General features: G+C 37.4%; 1 protein-coding gene across 1 annotated transcript in view; it reads left to right on the forward strand.

The window, feature by feature from the left end:
• Nucleotides 1-23,309, forward strand: part of Dnah12 (dynein axonemal heavy chain 12) — a 171,786-nt gene that overhangs the window by 59,506 nt on the left and 88,971 nt on the right. The window contains exons 30-39 of the mRNA XM_029541695.1: nucleotides 391-500; nucleotides 3,133-3,316; nucleotides 3,453-3,593; nucleotides 7,095-7,178; nucleotides 7,702-7,890; nucleotides 12,976-13,095; nucleotides 16,925-17,113; nucleotides 19,511-19,662; nucleotides 20,674-20,812; nucleotides 21,986-22,152. Of these exons, the coding sequence (XP_029397555.1) occupies nucleotides 391-500; nucleotides 3,133-3,316; nucleotides 3,453-3,593; nucleotides 7,095-7,178; nucleotides 7,702-7,890; nucleotides 12,976-13,095; nucleotides 16,925-17,113; nucleotides 19,511-19,662; nucleotides 20,674-20,812; nucleotides 21,986-22,152 (1,475 nt within the window). The remainder of the gene's footprint in view (nucleotides 1-390; nucleotides 501-3,132; nucleotides 3,317-3,452; nucleotides 3,594-7,094; nucleotides 7,179-7,701; nucleotides 7,891-12,975; nucleotides 13,096-16,924; nucleotides 17,114-19,510; nucleotides 19,663-20,673; nucleotides 20,813-21,985; nucleotides 22,153-23,309) is intronic.

Here is a 23,309-nt window from a genome sequence, read left to right on the forward strand (position 1 = left end):
CCTGACTGTCCTGGAACTCACTTTGTAGACCAGGCTGGCCTCGAACTCAGAAATCCGCCTGCCTCTGCCTCCCGAGTGCTGGGATTAAAGGTGTGATCCACCACACCCGGCTTTTTATTGATATTTTAGCTTCTCTGATTATTCCTTGTTGCTATGGTATGAAGGGTTATCTAGCATATTCTTAACCAAAAATAGAATTTTGTCAAACACCATTAGAAGAATTGTTCTTATTTTAACATATATCCAATGCTATGATCATTAATAACTTACATTGTTATATTAAAAGCATTTTAGTTCTATTTATTCATTTTAATTTGAAAAATTCCTTCTGTATGACATAATTTATAATAACACTTTGTAGAAACACATTTCATTTTTATTTTATTTCAGGAATTTTTGGAATGTGCACATGAAACCTGCCGAACACATAATCTTCAGCCTGTTAAATTTTTTCTTGAAAAAATTATTCAGACGTATGAAATGATGATTGTTCGACATGGGTAAGAATATTGATTATCTGCCATAGTTTAATGTTATTTTAAATTAAACAGAAGAACGAAAAGAAGCAATAAACTTTTTATATTAGGAAGGCTAGGGAGCAAATAACTCCTCTCTTCTCAGTAGCTTACAGCAGAGAACAAAGAAGCAGAAGAGGCGTGCACATCTCTAATCCTACTTGAGCATCAAGGCAGAAATGTCCTGAATCCAGGCCAGATTGCAAGATCCTGTCTCAGAAAGTACAGTAAACACAGCCTACATTGTTAGGCATCAGTTCTGAGATCCACTTGGGCACCTAATGGTCCCATTTTCAGAGGTGGTTGTACTGTGAATCTAATGGAGTATAAATTTTAGGACCTTGTCTTTGTAGGGAACCATCCAAACAGCTAGAAACATTTGTGCATATAGCTTATATAAGGTAGATATGTACTTTTGAATTCATAATATATGAATATTTTTTCTTAAAGGATCTCTTAAAATGCGTAAACCTAATGCTCTTTATAATATCTTGGACCTAACACTGCTTGATTTTTGTTTCCTGGGAAGGTCTTCCGAATCAGCTGCTTTCCATAGGGCTTGACTTAACATTTGAAAGGTTTGCCTATTTCTGTCTTTCTTCCTCAACATGCATATAGTAACAAGAAAAAAAATGTTACTTTTAGTAACAAAAGAATGGTTCCAGCCATTTCCTGTTTGGTGAAAGTTAGGGTCTAATAATCACAATTTTTGAGAAGTTAAAATAAAAACTTTTGTATTATACAAAATTTGTAACATACACTAAAGTGAGGGAATAGGAAACCAATCCTCACACATCCAGGGCTGAGCACATGTATATGTTATTAGACCAGACTCAGGAGGGAGAAATCAGTAAACATCTTTTGAAAATTATATTGAGCTTTTATATGTTGTGTCCTCCATCTGCCCTAAGTACAGTTTTATTTCTCTAAACCCTTATGGGAAACTTAACCCTGCCAGGTTTAGGAGAGTCTACACCTCTAGCCTGTTTTCATCTAGTCTTGTTTCCTTCCAAAATAACGATGGTGACCCTTTCTGCCTGCAGTTTCAATTTCTATGCTTAAGTTACCCACCATCAGTCAATTGCAGTCTGAAAATATGAAGGGACAATTTCATATTTTGAGAAAGAGAACTGTCATATAATCTTCCAAAGTATATTATTAGAATTATTCTACTTTATGGCTAGCTATTACTACATCCAATTTATAAATTAGACTATATTAGTCTAATTTATAGTCTCTTACTACATCCAATTTATAAATTAGTCTGTATTGTAGTTTTGAATATGCAAGAAAGAACATAGTATTACATACACTTGTATAGTGCTCATGGTTTTGGGTATCAACTGGTGAACTCCCAAAGGATGGGGGTTTTGATACTAAGAACCATATTAATCCTTCATAGAGCCGGGTGTGGTGGCGCACACCTTTAATCCCAGCACTTGGGAGGCAGAGGCAGGCGGATTTCTGAGTTCGAGGCCAGCCTGGTCTACAAGGTGAGTTCCAGGACAGCCAGGGCTATACAGAGAAACCCTGTCTCAAAAATCAAAAAAAAAAAAAAAAAATCCTTCATAGATTTTAATACTGTGACAAAATAGCCCAGTCCTTGATTTGATCCTTTTTACCCTTCTAAGTTTTCATTGTTGGAAGTTGTCTTAAATTTTGACAATGTGCATGGGAATCCTACAGGCTCTGGAACTTCTGAGCTCCCTCTCTTCTCCTTCACGTCCACTTGCAGACAGAACTGTCCCTCATCTCCTCTGTGCTCCATCTTTATAGTTTATGTTAAATGCAGAGACGTCTTTCCATTGTTCCTAATAGCTCTGTATTCACAACCCTTTCCCCTCCATTACACAGATTACCTGTCTTCCAGTTTATCTGAATGATTAAATTTATTAAGTTTTCTACCACAGCATCACAATGGTCAATCATTTGTCCTCTGGAAGCTGTTAATTTGTCCTGGCTTCTAAGCCAGTGCATTATACTTCAGTTTTCTTCCCTAGGATGGGCTAAGCTACACTGTCACTTACAATGCAAAGCCTAATTTTTCATTCATTCTGAATGTCCATTCAGAGGTTAGCAGGGAGAACTCTGTTTATCCTAGTCACAAAGAATAGCCACATCGCAACACTGTGGATCACATTCTTGAAAGGGAACTCTGTCAGTTCCCTTACTGGAAATTATCTACTGTGAATGACTCATTGGTTGGAATTAGACACCCAATGTTTCTACAAGAGTGGCAAAGAGGCCTGTGTGCCAGGAGGAGGTCTGGAAATATATGGCAAAGAGCACTTGTAATCACCATAGCCACCAAAAGCTTTAGAAACAGTTCTTCTCATGTCTTGGTTTTTAGTTTAAGAATATAGGGCTAATAAAATTTTATTGTCATGTAGAGACGTTCTATTATATGGTATCTTTGAGAGTGTTATGAATGTGGAAAATTCAATGTAGACTTGATCAGTTTAGAAATTAGGTGTGCTTTCATCATATCAGAGGAAATATTTTAGAAATTAAAAAATTATATATGGTGATGACCACAGAACGATGAATTCTGCGCTGGTACAAATAATTTGATTGGTCATATTATTACCATCTTCCTGTATAACTCTGTCTCTTATAGTTTCATGTTGGTAGGAGAGCCTTTTGCTGCCAAGACAGAAGTACTGCACGTGCTGGCGGACACGTTAACTCTTATGAATGAACGCAACTATGGAGGCGAAGAAAAGGTCATGTATAGGACTGTAAACCCCAAATCAATTACTATGGGTCAACTTTTTGGGCAGTTTGACCCAGTGTCTCATGAGGTAATCTACAAGATAATATTCTTTTCTATAAACAGTGCATATTAAAGCAAGAAATTAGAAGTATTTCTATGTTTTAAAAGATAAATCCAATTTATTTTATGAAGGAAGATTTTCAGCTTTTCCTTTTTTTCCTCAGTGGACTGATGGTATTGTGGCAAACACGTTTAGAGAATTTGCCTTAGCAGAATCACCTGACCGGAAATGGGTTGTATTTGATGGTCCTATTGATACTTTGTGGATAGAGAGTATGAATACAGTATTGGATGATAATAAAAAGGTAAATCACTACTATTTAAAGCAGAATTTATTCAGATATAATTAAGCAGTTCTAGGATTATACATTTAAACTAAAGTGTGTAAAAGTTGAATACATTTATAAATTATCTTTTCAGTAAAGGCTATGCTATAGTCTTTTGTTTTTAATAGAATACAAGTATGTTATATTCAAGCTACTGTGTTAACATAGTAGTTGTACTAATCGCTGCTCTATTGCTGGGAAGGGACAATATGACCAAGGCAGCTTTTATAAAAGAACACATTTAATTGGGGCTTGCTCACAGTTTCGGAGGGCTAGGCCATTATCACTGTGACAGAGAGAATGGAGGTGGACAGGCACTGGAACAGTATCTGAGAGCTGCATTATGATTCATGGGGAGAGAGAGAAAAAGAGAGTTTGTGTGTCAGGGGAGGTTCTCGGGCCTTGACATGGAATATTGAAACCTCAAAGCCCACATCCAGTGATACACTTACTCCAACAAGGCCACACTTAACCCTTTTAATCTTTTCAAGTAGTGCCTGGTGACAAAGTCATTCAAATATATGTGGAAAAAGCATTGAAATATATAAGCCTATGGGAGCCATTCATATTCAAACCACCATAGTAATTTACTAAAAACTTAAGTTGGGCCAGGGAAGATTGCTTAGCTGTTAAGAGCACTGGCTACTCTTCAGAGGACTGAGGACCCAGGACCCACCTGGTGCCTAACAGTCATCTGTAACTCATTCTTTGTCACTGTGCACATGTGGTGGACAGATGTACATGTGGGCATAAAACTCATACACATAAAAAAGAGTAAGTTAAGTTATTTCAATCTTATAATTCCATATAGAAGTTTATAGAAATTAGAAGAAAATAAAAGTCATTTCTTTTTTTAAAAAAGTTAAGTACTTTATTGTTTATCTGTAAAATGTTACCATGGGACATGAGAGATATACAAAAGAACTAGATAATGGTAGTCTTATAATATTTCTTTTAATTGAGAATAAATGGACATAATATTCTAAAAAGTGGATGCTATGACTTTAATGTATTTGAACATTTTCATAGCTGTTACCAAAATAAAGATGCATCACATTTTCTGCACACAGAGGTTCATTCATGCACCTTCCAAGTCCGAATATTTTCTAGAGGACATCACTTAATAAGTAATAACTGGTTTTAGCACGTTTTGAACTTCATGTTAGTAGACTCACATTCTTTAGTGCTCTCCAGTTTTGGTCTATTTATGTAAGGTGTTAGTGTTGTCATTTTCTACTTTATTCTTTATTCTCTTTCATGTCTGCATTAGTATTCTACTGTGTGGATATGTCTCAGTTTATTTCCACACTTGTTTTGTAGCCTTAGGGACCGAATCCTTGGGCAGATGTTAAGCCAGAACTCTACCATTGGGCTCTTTCCCCCGCCCACATTTTTAAAAATAAATATATGAAATGACTATCCTATTAAACAGTGAATTCATTTAGTTAGCACTCAAATGTATGTTTAAGTACCTTATCATTGTTGGTCACATTTTTCACTCAGTAGTATTGATCGCACTGAGAAAGAAAAGTAAACAGACAGGTGTTGATGATTCAGAAAGGAGGAGTTAAGGAGCAGAATGAAATGTAAGAATTTAAGCTCACACAGAAGGCTGCTCTCACATCAGATGACAGGAGTGTCACCTGATACACAGAGTTTGGCTACACGGAGTTGGTGGAGACAGAAGACAGTCCTGCTGACTTGTGTTTATGAAGTGGTGGGCCTCAGTTCTTTTTAGAAGAAATGAAAGGGTTTTAATTAGCCACGGTGGAAGCTGGAAAGCAGATCTGCTTAGCAGTGTTCTCAGCCCACGGCCTTTGGGGTCACTCATCAGAGACCCTGCGCATCAGAAATTCACATTACATAGCAAAATTACAGTCATGAAGTAAAAACAAGATAATTTTATGGTTGGGGGCCCACCACAACATGAGGAACTATGTTAAAGGACCACAGCATAGGAAGGTTGAGAGCCACTGGCTTACAGAAACATAGAAGTGTATGTGGGTAGTACTGAGGACTGGGTTAATTTAAAAGGCTAGAGCCAACATTCTACCAAAGGCTGCCTTTGTGAAATATTCTCTAAAGATAATGGTGTGTGAATAGTAGAAGCACTGTATACAAAGCAGAACTTACCTAAGAAAGGAATTAAAGCCAGCTGTGATAAGACATGCCTTACCAAGATGAGGAGAGAGCATGTTAGGGAGAAGTTGGTCTGCACAGAGGGAGTGAGAACCATAATCAGGATATATTAGGGGAGGAAAAACTCTGTTCTGCAGTAAAGGAAAAAAGGTGTATTTGATGTTAATGATCAGGAGAACTGATTTGGGCAGAGCTAAGATGCTTGAATTGAGTCATTCAGAATTACATGGTTTTTTCCAAGAGATATATGGAATGAATGTCTGGAGAAAAGCAAGTCAAAAATAAGTGAAGACAGGTTGGTCAGGAACATGAGATGTATTGATGGATCTGGGCCAGGAATGGAGTGTTGGGTGAGAAAAAGATCCCCTGGGCCTGGCGGGTGACAACAAAAGCAAGGATTGCTGGATGGTTGGTTTGTGTTTGCTGTTGGCAGCACAGGCGAGTGAGGGTGATGCTGCTGTCCTGTCCTGACTTGATAGCAAGCAGAACAGTGTTCACTGCTGTCATCTGGTATACACTTAAACATATTCTAGATTATTTCTCTCAAGTAGAACTTTCTACAGATCTGGAAATGTCTGTACTATTAAGGTAGACGTCAGCCAGTCACATGTGGCTTGCCAACCCTTCGTTTGCAGAATTGGTTAGTGTAGCAGAAGAACTGAACTTGGGGAAGGAAGATAGCTTAGAAATAGAGTGCTTGCCAGCATGCATAGGATCCCCACACTTCATCTTGTGCAGTAAGAAAAGAAAGGTGCTGAAGAACTGAACTATATTTAATTTTACATTGGTAAATTAAATACAAATAGCCCTGCATGGCTAGCGTATTGTACAGTACAACTCTTTGCCACTCTAGTTTATACCTAACAAGACGAATCCAGAAATGTTAGACACTTCATTGTTGGCATATGACTAGAGAGAGTCCTAAGTCTAGAATGAAGATTGTAGGAGCAGAGAGGAAACAAGAGAGAAAAGTGGAGGTGGTTGAGACTTTGTAGTGAAATTAATTTGATATGTGAATAGTTAATAATAATAGTCACTGATTAACATTAAATTTAATGATCTCTAAGTCAAGAAGCTTGAGATAAGGTAGTTTTAGCAATAGAAAAGAAGAGAATTTGAGAGAAAGGATGTAATGGATAAATTCAGGTTCTGAACATATCTGATAGAAGAGGAAATATTTTAGATTAAAGAAACTAAGGAGGCACCATAAACACAGGCCTAGACTAGGATTTTTCCTGGCTTCCGTCCATATTCATGCTTTTATATCCCAGCATATCTTTTATCTATAAACAGAATAATTCTATCTGAATTTTAAAATATTTGAAAAATATTTGCCTTTAGCTTTGCCTTATGAGTGGAGAAATCATTCAAATGTCCCCTCAAATGAGTCTCATCTTTGAAACAATGGACCTTTCACAGGCTTCGGTAAGTTCTTAATATATAATATTTGGTTTATAGTTTATAGTTTATTCATTTATTGAATCAAAATATTTTGTGTCCTAAGATGGTCTTAACACTGGTAAGACTCAGTGTATGTTTAAAATGGATAAGCAGATGCTAATGAATAATCCCAATACAGTTTCATGTACGTGTCCTGAGAGCATAGAGGGACTGAGCATTCATGGGAGCACTGGGAGGAGAAAGACCTTAGATGATGTTTGTGTTTGACCTCATTTTGCAGAAGATTCAAGACTTCTTCAAAGAAATTAGTTAGGTTTGGGCATTTCAAATCATGATTGGAAGATGTCTAATAGGTATAAGATGTCTAAGGACCTGACTGAAAACAGTTTTCTGTACTGAGAACATGTAGTGATTTTTTAGAGTATAAAAATGGGTGTGACCTACATACATCCCGAAAGGACTTATAAGTACTAGCAGTCAGGGACCACTCATGGAAAAGCAATCTTTTTTTGGAAATGGAAAAAGGAAATCTCTGCTTTTTCTCCAGCCAGCCACTGTGAGTCGTTGCGGCATGATTTATTTGGAACCTTCACAGTTAGGATGGGAGCCACTAGTGGCTTCATGGTTGAATTCATTGAAGGAGCCTCTAAGTGAACTAGAACATCAAAGTCTGCTGAAAGAACTTTTTGACTGGCTAGTACCACCTTCTTTAGTATTTCGGAGGAAGAAATGCAAGGTAACAGCACAGTAATTCTCTGACTGACTCCAGTTTCTGAAGACTGTAAAACTCACTTAAATTTACAGTCACAATGCAGGAATGAATAAAGTCCGTTTTTCTTTATCTTTGTTTTATTATTTTATTTATTTATTTATTCACTGTTTGTTTGTTCGTTTGTTTTGGCCTCAAACTCACTATGTAACTGAAGAGGACCTTGACTTTCAGACCCTCCTACCTCCATCTCCCAGATTTGGGATCACAAACATCTTCCTTACAAACCCAGACTACTTTCTTTTTATATTGCTTAAATTACAAATAACTTAAAGGCTTAAACTTACCTAGAATATTTGTATTAAACCATAGTTTCTAGACCTTTAAAAAATCCTTATTTTATTTATTTACATTCCAAATATTGTCATCCCCCCCCCGAATTTTTCCCTCATCCTACCTCCTTTTTGCCTCTGAGAGGGTTCTCCCCTCTCACACCCTTCACACACACACACACACACACACACACACACACAGCCCAACATCCCCCTTCCCTAGGGCATCAAGTCTCTAACAGGATTAGGTGCGTCCTCTCCCACTGAGGCCAGACAAGGCAGTCTTCTGCTACTTCTGTGCCAGGGGCCATGGACCAGTCAATGTATGCTCTTTGGTTGGTGGCTTAGTCTCTGGAAGCTCCCAAAGGTCTAAGTTGCTTTATATTGTTGGTCTGCCTATGGGGTTGCCATCTTCTTCACCTCCTTCAATCCTTACCCAAAGTCTTCCATAGGGGTCCCTGATCTCACTCCAATGGTTGGCTTTTGTATTAAAATCTAATGATCTTTTGGAGTTTCCTCAGTTTCTGTTGTTATTGTCTCCCTTTTCATTTCTGATTTTGTTAATTTGGATTCTGTCTCTGTACCCTTAGTTTGGCTAAGGGTTTATCTATCTTGTTGATTTTCTCATAGAACCAGCTCTTGGTTTTGTTGATTCTTTGTATTGTTCTCTTTGTTTCTAATTGGTTGATTTCAACCCTGAGTTTGGTTATTTCCTGCCTTCTACTCCTCTTTGGGTGTGTTTGCTTCTTTCTGTTCTAGAGCTTTCAGATGTGCTGTTAAGTTACTAGAATAGGATCTCTCCAGTTTCTCTATGAAGGCACGCAGAGCTGTAAGTTTTTCTCTTAACACTGCTTTCATTGTGTCCCATAAGTTTGGGTATGCCGTGCCTTCATTTTTGTTAAATTCTAGAAAAATCTTTAATTTCCTTCTTTGTTTCTTGCCTGACCATGTTATCATTGAGTAGAGAGTTGTTCAGTTTCCGTAAGTGTGTAGGCTTCTATTGTTTTTGTTTCTATTGAAGACGATGGTGATCTGATAGAATGCATGGGATTATTTCAATCTTCTTGTATCTGTTGAGGCTTCTTTTGTGTATGATTATATGGTTGATTTTGGAGGAGATATCATAAGGTGCTGAGAAGAAGGTATATTCTTTTGTTTTAGGGTGAAATGTTCTGTAGAAATCTGTTGAATCCACTTGGTTCATACTTTCTTTTAGTTTCACTGTGTCTCTCTGTTCCCATGATCTGTCCATTGGTGAGAGTGGGGTGTTTAAGTCTCCTACTATTATTGTTTGAAGTTAAGTGTGTGCTTTCAGCTTCAGTTATGTTTCTTTCACAAATGTGGTTGCCCTTGCATTTTGGGCTTAGATGTTTAGAATTGAGAGATCATCTTAGTGGATTTTTCCTCTAATGAGTATGAAGTATCCTTCCCCATTTCTTTTGATAACTTTGGGTTGAAAGTCTACTTTATTGAATATTAGAATATGGCTACTCCAGCTTGTTTCTTGGGACAGTTTGCTTGGAAAACTTTTTTCCAGTGCTTTACTCTGAGGTAGTGTCTGTCTTTATAGCTCAGGCATGTTTCTTGTATGCAAGAAAATGACAGATCCTGTTTATATATCCAGTCTGTTAGCCCGTGTCTTTTTTTTTTTTTTTTTTAAGATTTATTTATTTATTTATTATATGTAAGTACACTGTAGCTGGCTTCAGACACTCCAGAAGAGGGCGTCAGATCTTGTTATGGATGGTTATGAGCCACCATATGGTTGCTGGGATTTGAACTCCGGACCTTTGGAAGAGCAGTCAGGTGCTCTTACCCACTGAGCCATCTCACCAGCCCAGCATGTGTCTTTTTATTGGGAAATTGAGTTGGTTGATGTCGACAGATATTAAAGACCCGTGACTATTATTTTTGTTGTTGGGGGTGATATTATGTGCCTATGATTCTTTTCTTTTAGGTTTGCTATGAGATGATTAATTTCTCGTGTTTTCTTGGGTGTAGTTTCTTTCCTTGTGTTGGATTTTTTTTTCCTTCTAGTATCTGCTGTAGGGCTGGATTAGTAGAAAGATATTGTTTAAATTTGATTTTGTCATAGAATATTTTGGATTCTCCACCTATGATGATTGAGAGTTTTTCTGGGTAGCAGCCTGGGTTAGGATCTGTGTTCTCTTAGGGTCTGAATGACATCTGTCCAAGATATTCTAGCTTTTAGCATATCTGTTGAGAAGTCTGGTGTAATTTTGATAGGTCTGCCTTTATATGTTACTTGGCCTTTTCCTCTTACAGCTTTTAATATTCTTTCTTTGTTCTGTACATTTGGTGTTTTGATTATTGTATGGCAAGAGGATTTTTTTTCTGGTCCAAACTATTTGGTGTTCTGTAGGCTTCTTGTATGTTATTGCCACCTCTTTCTTTAGGTTAGGGAAGTCTTCTTCTGTGATGTTGCTGAAGATGTTTTCTGGCCCTCTTTTATTATTCTAAGGTTTGTTCTTTTCATTGTGTCCCAAATTTCCTGGATGTTTTGGGTTAGGAACTTTTTGAACTTCGTATTTTCTTTGACTGTTGTGTCAATATCTTCTGTGGTATCTTCTATGCCCAAGATTCTCTCTTCCATCTCTTGTATTCTGTTGGTGATGCTTGCATCTGTAGTACATGATCTCTTGCCTAGGTTTTCCATCTCCAGGGTTGCCTCCCTTTGTAAGTTCTTTATTGTTTCTATTTCCACTTTTTTATCTTTGACCATCTCGTTCAAACACAAACTTTAATATAAATAGATTTTAAAACATTTTAACTACATGTCTTTATAAACACACATGAGTATTTAGAATTTTACGAATTCTCTTTATGCTGCACTATTTTATTAAGCTTTTCATAACAAATTACTACAAATGTGGTGTTTAAAATAACAGAATTTTACTTTCTTATGGTTCTGGAGACTAGAGACTGGTATCAAGATGTTGACAGAGCTGTGCTTCCTTAGACGTACTAAGAAAGAATCTTCCTTTGTTTTCCAGATTCTGGTGACTCCAGTTCTGTGGCTCATGGCTGCATAACTCCAATCCTTCCTTCCAGCTTCTCATGGCCTTCTCTCTGTGGCACTTCTCTGTGGCATTTCTCTATGGCACTTCTTTGTGGCACTTGGGGTCTTGGACTTCACACCTGTTGGATAGTACATAATGATGCCCTCATCTCCAGATTCTTAATTACCTCTTCAAAGATCTTTCACCATCAATTTTTGGCATTATAATATAGAAGAGTCTTTTGGAAGACCATTATTCAGCAATAGTGAACACACTTAGCTAAACTTAAATAAATATATTAGATACAGAAATATACTCAATAGCTTCCCATCTTAAAATATGGTTTTAGAAAGAGAAAGGTTATGGTATTTATAAAACTAGACAGTTCACATTACAAAGACTATTTATGGTGACTTTGTAGAGAAAATAAAAGTTCTTAGCAGTATATCAGTTTTAAATCCCTAATACTATAGAAATAAATAATACAAAATAAGCTGCGTCTTTCCAGGTAACTGATGATGGGCTTTCTTTTCATAACTGTTGTGTTTTCTATATGTGGCCAGTTCTAAAATGCACTTGGTTTATTTCCTCCCTGGCAATGTTTTTTATTTGTCTTTCCATTCTCTTTTCTCCAGCCATCTCCTCACCTCAGCCTTTCCTGTAGAGTGGCCTCAGTTCTGACCTCATTTCCTGCCTGAATCATCACAGGAGCATTGCTCTGGTGCAGTCTATGTCTTAGAGTGAAGATTGTAAATGCTCACCCATCCTGTTTATTCCCTACTTTAAAAATCCTTCTTTGGAGGCTTCTTTCCATAATGAACTTATTGCAGCCTATGTTGTTACCCTGCCTCTACATCCTGCAGAATCTCCTGAGTAGTCTGTATCTACTTGTGTCTATTATATGGCTCTACTGCCTTACACATCCTCCGGCCTCTATTTACCTAACTTTTGTTTCCATTGAAAATTCAGTTCAGCTTCTTCTCTTGGAAGGCTGTTTGTCATTTATCTTTTCCCAGGTTCCCTGGAACTAATTTCTGGGCCTATTTCTACCCCAAGTGCTATAGCAACATCTCTCTTCAGAGACTGACTCCATATATAATTACCTAACTATATTAAACTTTTCTGTTAGAGTTGCTTCTTTTCAGGGATCATGTCTCTTGTTTCTACTTCTCCCAGCTTGCTCTATGACTATTTAAGTATATAATTTGTCTTTCATAAGCATAGGATAAATAACTGGATGAATGGCTGTCAGAGGTTTCATTTCTTAGAACATTATCCTCTTGTATACCAAGTTCCACTTGTCAGAGGGCTGAGGATAAGAATACACCATGTAGAGATGGCTCAGTGGGTAAGAGCACCCGACTGCTCTGCCGAAGGTCCTGAGTTCAAATCCCAGCAACCACATGGTGGCTCACAACCACCCGTAACCAGATCTGACACCCTCTTCTAGAGTGTCTGAAGACAGCTACCGTGTACTTACATATAATAAATAAATAAATCTTTAAAAAAAAAAAAAAAAAAGAAAAAAAAAAAAGAATACACCATGTACAATTTTATTATACACTAAACGAAACTCAAAATCCTTGAGAAGTGTTTTTATGTGACTACAGTTTATTTTCTGTAAGTTTTAATGTTATTTAAAAACATATCAATACTGTCTATATTCTTATTCAATTTTATTAAATGCAATGTTTACTTTCATTTCTTCTCCAAGTAAGATGGAAAAATTTTAAAACAACTTATTATTTTCCCTTTTGCAGGAACTGATTCCTACAAGTAACATCAATGCGGTTGTGGCACTCACACGCCTCATCGAAACACTGCTCTGTAATGTTGTGGAAAATGAACCCAATAGCAAGCACATTCGTGTCTGGACTATGGTTGGTTTTATATTTAAAGTGGTTTTAAACACAAAATAAAGTATGGTTATAGAAAATAATGTTCATATGCAGAAAGACCTTTATAAGCTCCAGAGCAGGTACTGATGATTACTAGAGAGTAGCTGAGAACACTAAGTTGGCCCGACCTGGTACCCTGATTCTAAAAGCAACTCTAAAGAAAATAAAGTGTGTCAGAGTGGACTCAAACTGTGCCATTCTTTATGAAATGCCATATGTGGATAGTCCCTTGATGAGGTGGTGCAGTATTAAACTCACTTGCTTTTGGGTAATTGATTTTTTTGTCTTAGTGCTAAGCGGGAGTATAGGCAGCCTAGAAACTACCTATGAAAGATTTCGAGAAGGTATCTAACCAGATAAGTGGATACAGGCAGAAACCATGGAGGATTCTTTTGGACACAGTAGTAAGTAGTCTTTGTTAGTTAATGTTTGGAGTTCAAAGAAGACCAAAGACAATGGCAATAGTGTGCAGAAATTACCAGAGAGAGACAAAAATTTTTTTTGGTTTAATTCCACATCTTTTTTTAAAATTAATTAATTTACATCCCAAATGTTGTGTCCCCCCTCACAGAGTCCCTCCCTCCATTGCCCCTCCCCTTCTTCTCTGAGAGGGTGGGGCCCCCTGGGTATCCCCCAACCCTGGTGCATCAAGTCCCTGACAGATTAGACTCATCCTCTCACACTGAGGCCAGACAAGGGCACCTATTGGGATTTGTGCTACATATGTGCCTGGGGCCTCATTCCAGCCTGTGTATGTTCTTCAGTTGGTGGCTCAGACTCTGAGAGCTTTCAGGGGTCCAGGTTAGTTGACTCTGTCCTCCTGTGGGTTTCCTATCTCCTTCGAGGCTGTCATCCTTCCCCCAATTCTTCCATAAGAGTACCTTACTTCCGCCCAGTGTTTGGCTATGGGTATCTGCATCTGTTTCAGTCAGCTGCTGGGTAGAGCCTCTCACAGGACAGTTTTGCTAGGCTCCTGTCTGCAAGCATAAAAGAGTATCATTAATAGTATCAAGGATTGGCGCTCACTCATGGAATGGGTTTCAAGTTGGACTAGTTATTGGTTGACCATTCCCTCAGTTGAAAGTTTTATGGGAGGATTGGTGTCCTTTTCCCTCCACTGGGGGTCCTACCTGGCTATAGGAGGTGCCTCTTCAGGTACCATGTCCCCACTGTTAGGCATCTTAGTTAAGGTCACCCTCATTGACCAGGGAGCCTCTCCCACCCCAAGTCTCTGGGAGTTTCTAGAGATTTGCCCCATGTCTCTCACCCCTGGCAACTTCAGATTTCCATTCATTTTCCTGGACCTCTGGACCTCTCTCCTGTCTCTCCCCAAACCTGATTCTGCTCCTCTCCCCCATCTCCCATCTCCCATCCAGTTCCCTTCCTCTCTCTGCCTCCTATGACTATTTTGTCCCTCCCTCCAATGGTGATTCGAGCATCCTCGATTGGTTCTTCTGTCTTGTTGAATGGTATCTAGGGTATCCTGTACTTTATGTCTAATATCCATTTATCAGTGAGTACGTATCATGTCCTCACTTAGGATAATATTTTCTAGTTCCATCCATTCACCTACAAAATTCATGTCCTTGTTTTTAATAGCTGAATAGTATTCCATGTGCAAATGAACCCCATTTTTGTATCCATTCATTGGTCGTGAGATATTGGGGTTGTTTCCAGTTTCTGGCTATTAGGAATAAGGCTGCTATGAACATAGTGAGTGGAGCACATGTCCTTGTGGTATGGTGGAGCATCTTTTGGGTATATACCCAGAAGCATTATAGCTTGGTCGTCAGGTAGAACTATTTCCAATTTTCTGAGAAACTTCCAGAATTCAGAGTGGTTGTACCAGTTTGCAATCCCACCAACAATTGAGGAGTGTTCCCCTTTCTCCACATCCTCAACAGCATGTGATGTCACTTGAGGCTTGTCTTGTTGTTGTTGTTGTTTAATCTTAGTCGCTTTGATTGTTGAATTTGAGGTGAATTTACATTTCCCTAATGACTAAGGACATTGAACTTTTTTCTTTAAGTGCTTCTCAGTCATTTGAGATTCCTTTGTTGAGAATTCTCTGTTTAGTCCTGTACCCCATTGAGTTACTTGTTGATTTATAATTTCTATAGTTCTTTATATAATTTGGATATTAGCCTTCTGTTAGATGTAGGTTTTGTCAAGATCCTTTCCCAATCTGTAGACTGTCAGTTTGTCCTATTGACTTTGTCCTTTGCCTTACAGAAGCTTTGAAGTTTCATGAGGTCCCCTTTATCAATTGTCGATCTTAGACTCTGTTCTTTTCAGGAAGTAGTCTCCTGTACCAAAGTGTTCACGTATTCCCCACTTTCTCTTCTGTGTGATTTAGTGTACCCAGTTTTATGTTGAGGTCCTTGATCCACCTGGTCTTGAGTTTTGTGCAGGGTGATAAATAAGGATCCATTTGCATTCTTCTACATGCAGACATCCAGTTAGAACAGCACCATTTGTTGAAGATGCTTTCTTTTTTCCAAAAGAAGAAAATGTTTAAAACTCTTTGTTCCTGTCTATGACTCATTCCAATCTACCCCCTTGTTCTTCATGCACCTCCTCTCCTTTTCTCTTCCCTATCATGTTTCCCTCCTCCTTATTGCTCCCCAAAATATCTACCAGGGCGATAGCACAGTGGGTAAAGGTACATGCTGCTAAGCCTGACTCTCTGGGAGTCACATGAGTGGAAAGGAGAGAGTCAGATGCCACCAGTTGTCCCCTGACCTCTACAAGTGTGCTTTTGTGCATGCCTGCATGCGTGCATACACACAAGTACACAAACACGCATGAGAGTGCACACACACACTAATATACAAACAAATAACTAAAATGTAATACAATTTTTTAGCTTTAGAACTCTGTCTCAGACATCTCCTGTACCAGGCTTCCAGCCAACTCTAACCTCCTGCTTTCTCCCCTCTGCCCTTCACAAATGTGTTATATCACGTTGGTCTATCCATTTCCCCTCATGTTTGGGGTTGTCTTTTTAGGATTGTCTTTTCACATTCTTCTGCCTTAGCATTGCTTGCTTTTATATAACTATTCCAGGAATGGTCCGCTCTATATAAATTTTTGTACCTCCAGAAAATTTTTGTTCTCTTGATAAACCTGGACTCCCAACTTTTATCAAATGGCTCAGAATCACTTTATAAGACTTATGTAGATGGATTACTGAATGGAAATTTGAGGATATTTTTTAACCAGATAAGGCATACACATTAAATACAATTCAAAAGGCAAAAGAGATATTTTCCACTCAAACCAGTCTACCAGCCACCCTCAAGGCAACTATTGTTAAGGCCTCATATAGCCCTGTAAAGATATTTTATGTATATATCCTTTCCTGTGTGTGTATTTTATATGTGTCAATATACTATATTTTCTAATTTGCCTCTCACTTGCTGTCTATCTTGATTTCTCCATGTCAGTATTATAGTTACATCATTTTAAAAAGCTGTATATACATCAGTGTGTATAGCATACTCTAAATAACCAGAATGCCTGTTGAAAAAATAGTAATGTTACAAATATTTTATACACACTGCATTTCATTTTCACTGGTAGAAATTTATTTGAGGATAAAGTAAATCAATGTCCCTAAGCCATTTAAGTTTTTTTTTATCATGATCGCCAAAGAAATGATTCTTTATATGATTTATCTATACTCAGTTTTTCTCTCTGCATGACCTTTCCAAGTACTTTAAACAGGTCTTAATATATTACATTTTAGTTGTTTCTCCTAAATTTTCTTTAAAGAGTAATCAGTATAAGATAATTTTTTTTTCACCAACAGGCCTCCTTTATATTCTCTTTGATTTGGTCAATTGGAGCAAGTTGTGATACAGATGGTCGTCTTGCTTTTGATAGTTTTCTACGATTAACTGTATCAGGAAGAAATGAAGTAGCCCCAATGCCGGTTTCTATCAGTAAATGGGAATGCCCATTTGATGAAAAGGGCCTAGTCTATGACTACATGTATGAGGTATGACCTAAAATGTGTATTGAGATAAAATGTGAACTACAAAACCCTGGGTCAGCCCTCACAGCACCACCAGCCCTCCCAATGCCAGCTCGCACAGCATCTGGGGTTCATCAGAGTTTAGGACTCCCATGGAGAGGTGCTTAGTCCTGCCTCCTCACCTCTCCTTGTAGAACTTGTTCTCATTGTATCTTATGATGTCATGTGCAATTTTAGAGTACTTTTCCACTCTGAAAGAATTCATCAAAGCCTTTAAAACAGAAAACATCTCATCAGTCATCTTATTCATGCAAATTTTATTTTACAACCATAAGATTTAAGTAGAGCCTTGGTTATAATTCTACCTAAATTACAGAAATCTGGAGGCAGAACTCAAACCCAACCAGCAGTGAAGAACTAACTTGTTCACCCACAAACACAGAATTTTAAGAATTTGATCAGAAAGTTTATCTTTAAGAGTCCTAGTAGAAAGTCAGTGAAATAATCTCTAAGGAGTGAATATCTCAGTAGCACAAGCATGTTTCCTAAAAACGGAAAGTCAAAATCCAGTTTAAATAGGCAATTAATTGCCACTGAGAAAGAGAAAGTGGGAGCTAAGACCTAGTCTTTTTCTTTGTTTGCTTTTGTTATTCAAGACTGAGTTTCTCTGTGTAACCCTGGCTGTTCTAGAGCTCACTATGTAGACCAAGCTGGCCTCAAACTCAGAGATCTGCCTGCTTCTGCCTCCCACATGCTGGGATTAAAGGCCTGCAGTATACCTGGCATCATTTTCTTAAATCTAATAAAACTTTTAGCGTGAAAATACATGTTTCTAAAACTTTAGTATGACTCTAAAAGTTTTTTTTTACATGAGTTACTAGGCCAGTGAGATGCCAATGAGTAAAAACACTTGGCACAGAAACTTGAACATCTGAGTTTTGCCCTGTGTGTCCCACAGTGGACGGATTCCCCCAAATTGTCCTCTGCTCCCCACAAGCATGCTGTGGCACCTGCTTGCCTGATAGAACACAGGGAAAAAAAAAAGAAAGAAAGAAAACTTAGTATCAGCCATAACATTGCAGCAGGTACTAGACTCCTGCTTCTTTGCGGAGGGGGTGAGGGGAGCCACACTAATCAGGAGAGACAAATCATGGTTGAGGATGTTACTGACATCCACACAGCAGCACATTCAGCCAGTAGATCCAAAGAACCTCAAGACTTTAATTGTTAGTACAATCTGCTGATTCTCTTGGCTGAACAGCAGCCTAGATCAACGAGACAAAATGGCAAACAAATACAGAGGTCTCAAACGATGTTTGACTTTTACTTAGAGTATTGCTCATTTACCTCAAAAAACATGAAAGATACAAACCAAAATCTAGCAAGTTGTAACTTAAGTTACACTAGAATGACTTTGAAATACTTAGTATATGCAAAGACTATTTTAAAGGCATTTAGGGATGATTAGATATTAAGAGGATATAAATTCAGCCAGGTGTGGTGGTGCATGTCTTTTGTCTCAGCACTCAGAAGACAGAGGCAGGGGGATCTCTGTGTTCAAGGCCAGCCTGGTCTACATAGCAGGGATAACTCAAAAACTAAAAGACATAAACTCTAGGTTTGTTGAGTTTATGATAAACTGATATTTATATTCTTTAAATTACAATAGACTGATATTTATATTCTTTGAATTATAATTAAAAATTAATGTATTGAGTAGTAGGTTCATGCTTATCTATTAATCTGCTTTATAACTAAAGATATATTTTATATGAATTATTGTGATATTTCATTATAAAACAGGAAAGGACTAAAGTTTTCCATTTGGGGGATTCATTTACAATATTTAAAAATTTTTATGTGTATTGGTGTTTTGCCTGCAAGAATGTATGCATGCCATGTTAATGCCTGGTGTCTACAGAAGTCAGAAGAGGGCATCAGATCCTCTGGAACTGGAGTTACAGTTGTGAACCAACATTTGGGTTCTGAAAAATGAACCTGCATCCTCTGGAAGACAAGCCAGTGGTCTTATTCACTGAGCCATCTCTCCCTAACTTAGAATGTTTAATAAAACAGTTTTCAAAACCACAGTAAGTCTCTTTCCAGTGCTGAGGATCCAGAAGTACAGGCTGCAGTTGTGAGTGTATGTCCTCTCCATGGTATCTCAAGCTGCGGAGTTTTACTGAGCAGCTGTCTGTTGCCCTTTGAATTGATTCTATAAATAATATGCTTCTGCTCTTTACCCAGCTTTCAACTACATTAACTTTTTCTTGTCAATTGGTAAAAATTCATTGTGTATTACAGATGCTAAGTTTTATCTTAGGCTCAAACTTTAAAAAGCAAATGATATAAGTGTTGAAAAGATTCTTTCAGATGTAGCAAGTGTATAGATAAAGTATTCTAAAACATATTCTCTTATAGTTAAGAAACCGAGGTCGCTGGATCCATTGGAATGAATTAATTAAAAGTTCTGATTTAGAAGACAAGCGTGCCAAGATTCAAGATATTATAGTCCCTACAATGGACACAATTAGATATACTTTCCTAATGGATTTGAGTATTACCTCTGCAAAGTAAGAAACTCTAAACATAAATTCTAAATTTAACAGGACCATTCTAATAAAATGGCATCATTTTTTAAAGTAAACTTTGAGGTCATTGAGTTTCAGGTAACCAAGACAATGTCTGGGAGCTAATTAATGTGTTTTAAATGACATCTACTGTTATTGGAAAACCTAGAATTCAGCTTTTTTTATTACTCCAAGATTTTAGCAGAACAATAGTTCATTGCCTCTTAAGTCACCAAAAATCACTTGCAGTGTAATTATTAATAAGCTTTATACTCTGGGATGGCAGATGGCTCAGTCAGTAAAATCCTTATTTCATAAGCATGTGGAACCAGATTCCATATGAAAAACAATGAGTTCAGGTTGGTATAAAGCCAGAAACATGGTGCACACTTGTAATCACAGCCATAGCGAGCTGGGAGACAGACACAGGCATATGGGACAGCTAACCTAACCTTGAAAAACTTCCAGGTAAGAACCCTGTCTCAAACAAAAGGAGGAAATGCCTAGGATACCACCAAGGTTATCTCTGAGCTCCATACATGTGCTATGCCTGTGCCTGCCTACACATCCATATGCATTTACATTCAAGTGTGCATGTGCACACACATGCACACACACTCACACACACCACAGAGTTATACATTTTACACACAGGTTAGGTGCTTCCAGGCTAGGAGGTCAGTGAACTTCTGGAGAATTCTCCTGCCTCTGCTTCCCACACCATAGTAGCATTGGGATTAGATACAAGCTAGCAGGTCTGATGTTCATATGGGTTCCAGAGATCCAAACTCAGGCAATCAGGCTTGCATGGCAAGTGCTTTTACCTGCTGAGCCATCTCCTGGGCCCTCCTTTATTGGTCTTTCATGCATAATTATAAGTGTATGGAGTATTAGAAAGAAATAATTTTACTACTATTTAAAGTTTTTAAAAAATGTATTTTGAGTTTCTTTCCATAAAAAATGCATTTATACTTTCTTCCATCTTGAATTGTGTTACTTATTGTTTTCATAAAGGCCACTGCTTTTTGTGGGTCCCACTGGTACAGGAAAGTCAGTGTATGTGAAGGATAAGCTAATGAATCACTTGGAAAAGGAAAAGTACTTTCCTTTCTATGTTAATTTCTCTGCACGGACCAGTGCCAATCAGGTTCAGGTGAGTTAAAGTCAGAACATGGGGTTTATAATTATTACACCCTATCTTATTTAATAAACAGTAAAGTATTTAAAGCTCTATGGTAAACATGCAACTTTATAAATCTATGAATCAAAAGATAACACTTTTATATTAGCACTTAATTAAATTTGTCACTTTTTTTTTTTTTGGCCTGAGAAGCAAAAATTGATTTAATTGGAGAAGAAAGTATAAGAGACACTTGTGTGTGCACACAAAGGTGGTGGGCACCTTTGCCCAATATTGAATATTCAATTTTTGTTTCTATACTCTTCTCTGTGGCTTTTAGGGGCACTTGCTGCTCATAGGATTGGTCCGGCCCATATTTCTGTTGTTTTTAGCCAATAGATTTGTCTTAACTTCAAAATCTTGCAAAGTTACAATACTGTAGAATTTTTAAGTAAAAGAATTTTGATATTCAGTTTTACAATTGACAAGCAAGTTTTTAAAAAATATATCAGGAATAATGCCGGGAAGTGATAGCACACGCCTTAATCCCAGCAATCAGGAGGCACAGGCAGATAGATCTCTGAATTTGAGGCCAGCTTGCTCTACAAAGTGAGTTCCAGGATATACAAGGATACACAGAAAAACCCTGTCTCAAAAAACCAAGCCAAACCAAACCAAAAAGAAAAGAAAACAAAACAAACAAAAAGCAACAAACAAATCCCCCCACAAAATCCAGAAATATAAAAAATCATACCCATTTATATTGGATATGAAATCCAACAATGGTTAGAAAAATTAATGCTTTTAGATCTTAGGTAAAGGGATATCCAGTGTGAAAGTATTATAGAATCTTACCTACAGACATTACATGTAATGCAAGCATGACATGTACATATCTATTATAATTTTAAGTGCAGAGGAGGTTTTCAATAGATGTCATTTGAAATGATGCTGTGTTTAAATTTTAGTATCAAGTAAGAGTAACTCATAACAAATATACATATAACATTTCTTTTCAAAGATTCTTCTGGTTATTTTTCTGATGTTAACTATTTTTATGTTAAGTTATTGAGTAATTAAACAAATGGTAGCTGCTACTGCTAGTCTGTGGATACTGTCTCGACATTGACTTAAACAATGATAATAATATCAGCAAGGTTATAATACTAACATATGTAATATGCCTCTGTCTTTTTAAATTTTTAGAACATCATTATGGCTAGATTGGACAAAAGGCGCAAGGGAGTATTTGGACCACCTATGGGAAAGAAGTGTGTAGTGTTTATAGATGATATGAATATGCCTTCATTGGAGAAATATGGCGCCCAGCCCCCTATTGAGTTATTACGACAGTTTTTTGACTGTGGACATTGGTAAATACTTTAAGTCTTAATAAGCCATGCTAAAGTCATATCATATCTCATTCTGTATTTTAGTTTTTCAAAGCAAAATGATATATTTTCCAAGTTATTTACAGAAAGTTAATATTGGTCTGATGGTATATATAGAAAAATGTGGAAGGATTTCTTCTATATCTTCTAAGATATAGATGAGTTTTAGATTCATAATAAATCCTGGGAGAGTGCAGAGATTTCTTTCATATCTCTTTTGCCTTCACAAATCATCACCTTGCTTACCACCCTTCTCAGCAGATGACAGGTGTCTTCCAGTTACTAAGCATGAATCAATATGCCATTATAAATCTGAGTTCTTAGAATAGGGCTTGCTTTTTGTTTTTATATGACCTATGAGTTTTGAAAATGTACATTGTCACTCGTTCATAATTTTGGTGACATATAGAGAATTTTCTACAGCTTTATGCTCTGTGCAGTGTTCCACTTCCCCTGACCCTCACCAAGCCCCTGGCAAGCAATGATCCTTGTAGTATTTCTACAGTTTAACCTTTCCCATAATATTAGTAAATGTTTTGTTACACTAACAAAAAGCAGAGACAATCAACTTACAAGTTTTACAAGTTTCAACTCTGAGTAGGCTGGCCTTCTTGCCACAAGCTCCAAAACAAGAAGTCAGGGTGGGGACTTCATGGAAGGTAAAGCTGTTTATCTCATAACTGGGAAGCACAACCCTCCAAAGCCTGTCTCCAGTGACTGAGTACGCCCCACTAGTCCTCATCTCTCCAGTGCTCTACTACTTCTCAGCTGGCTATCCAGCCTTTCCTTTGTGGGTCTTTGGAGACTATTCCAGATTTAAACTGTAGCAGCTACATAATTGGAATCAGTTAATGTATAGCATTTCTAGACTGGCTTCTTTCTCTTAGTAAGATACATTTAAATTTCTTCTGTACCTTCTTAGTGTTGAGTTACTGTCCCTTTGTATAGATGTTCCATAATTTGTTAGTCTACTCACCTGTTGAAGGGCATCTTGGTTGCTTTCAGATTTTGACAACTATTAATAATAAAACTGCTATCAACAGTTGTATGACAATATTATGTGGATATGTTTTAAACTGCATTAAATAAATATCAACTACAAAAACAGCTAGTGTAATTAGTATTGTAATTCCTTCTGC

Source organism: Mus pahari, chromosome 8 (assembly GCF_900095145.1).
Source record: "Mus pahari chromosome 8, PAHARI_EIJ_v1.1, whole genome shotgun sequence".
NCBI lineage: Eukaryota > Metazoa > Chordata > Mammalia > Rodentia > Muridae > Mus > Mus pahari.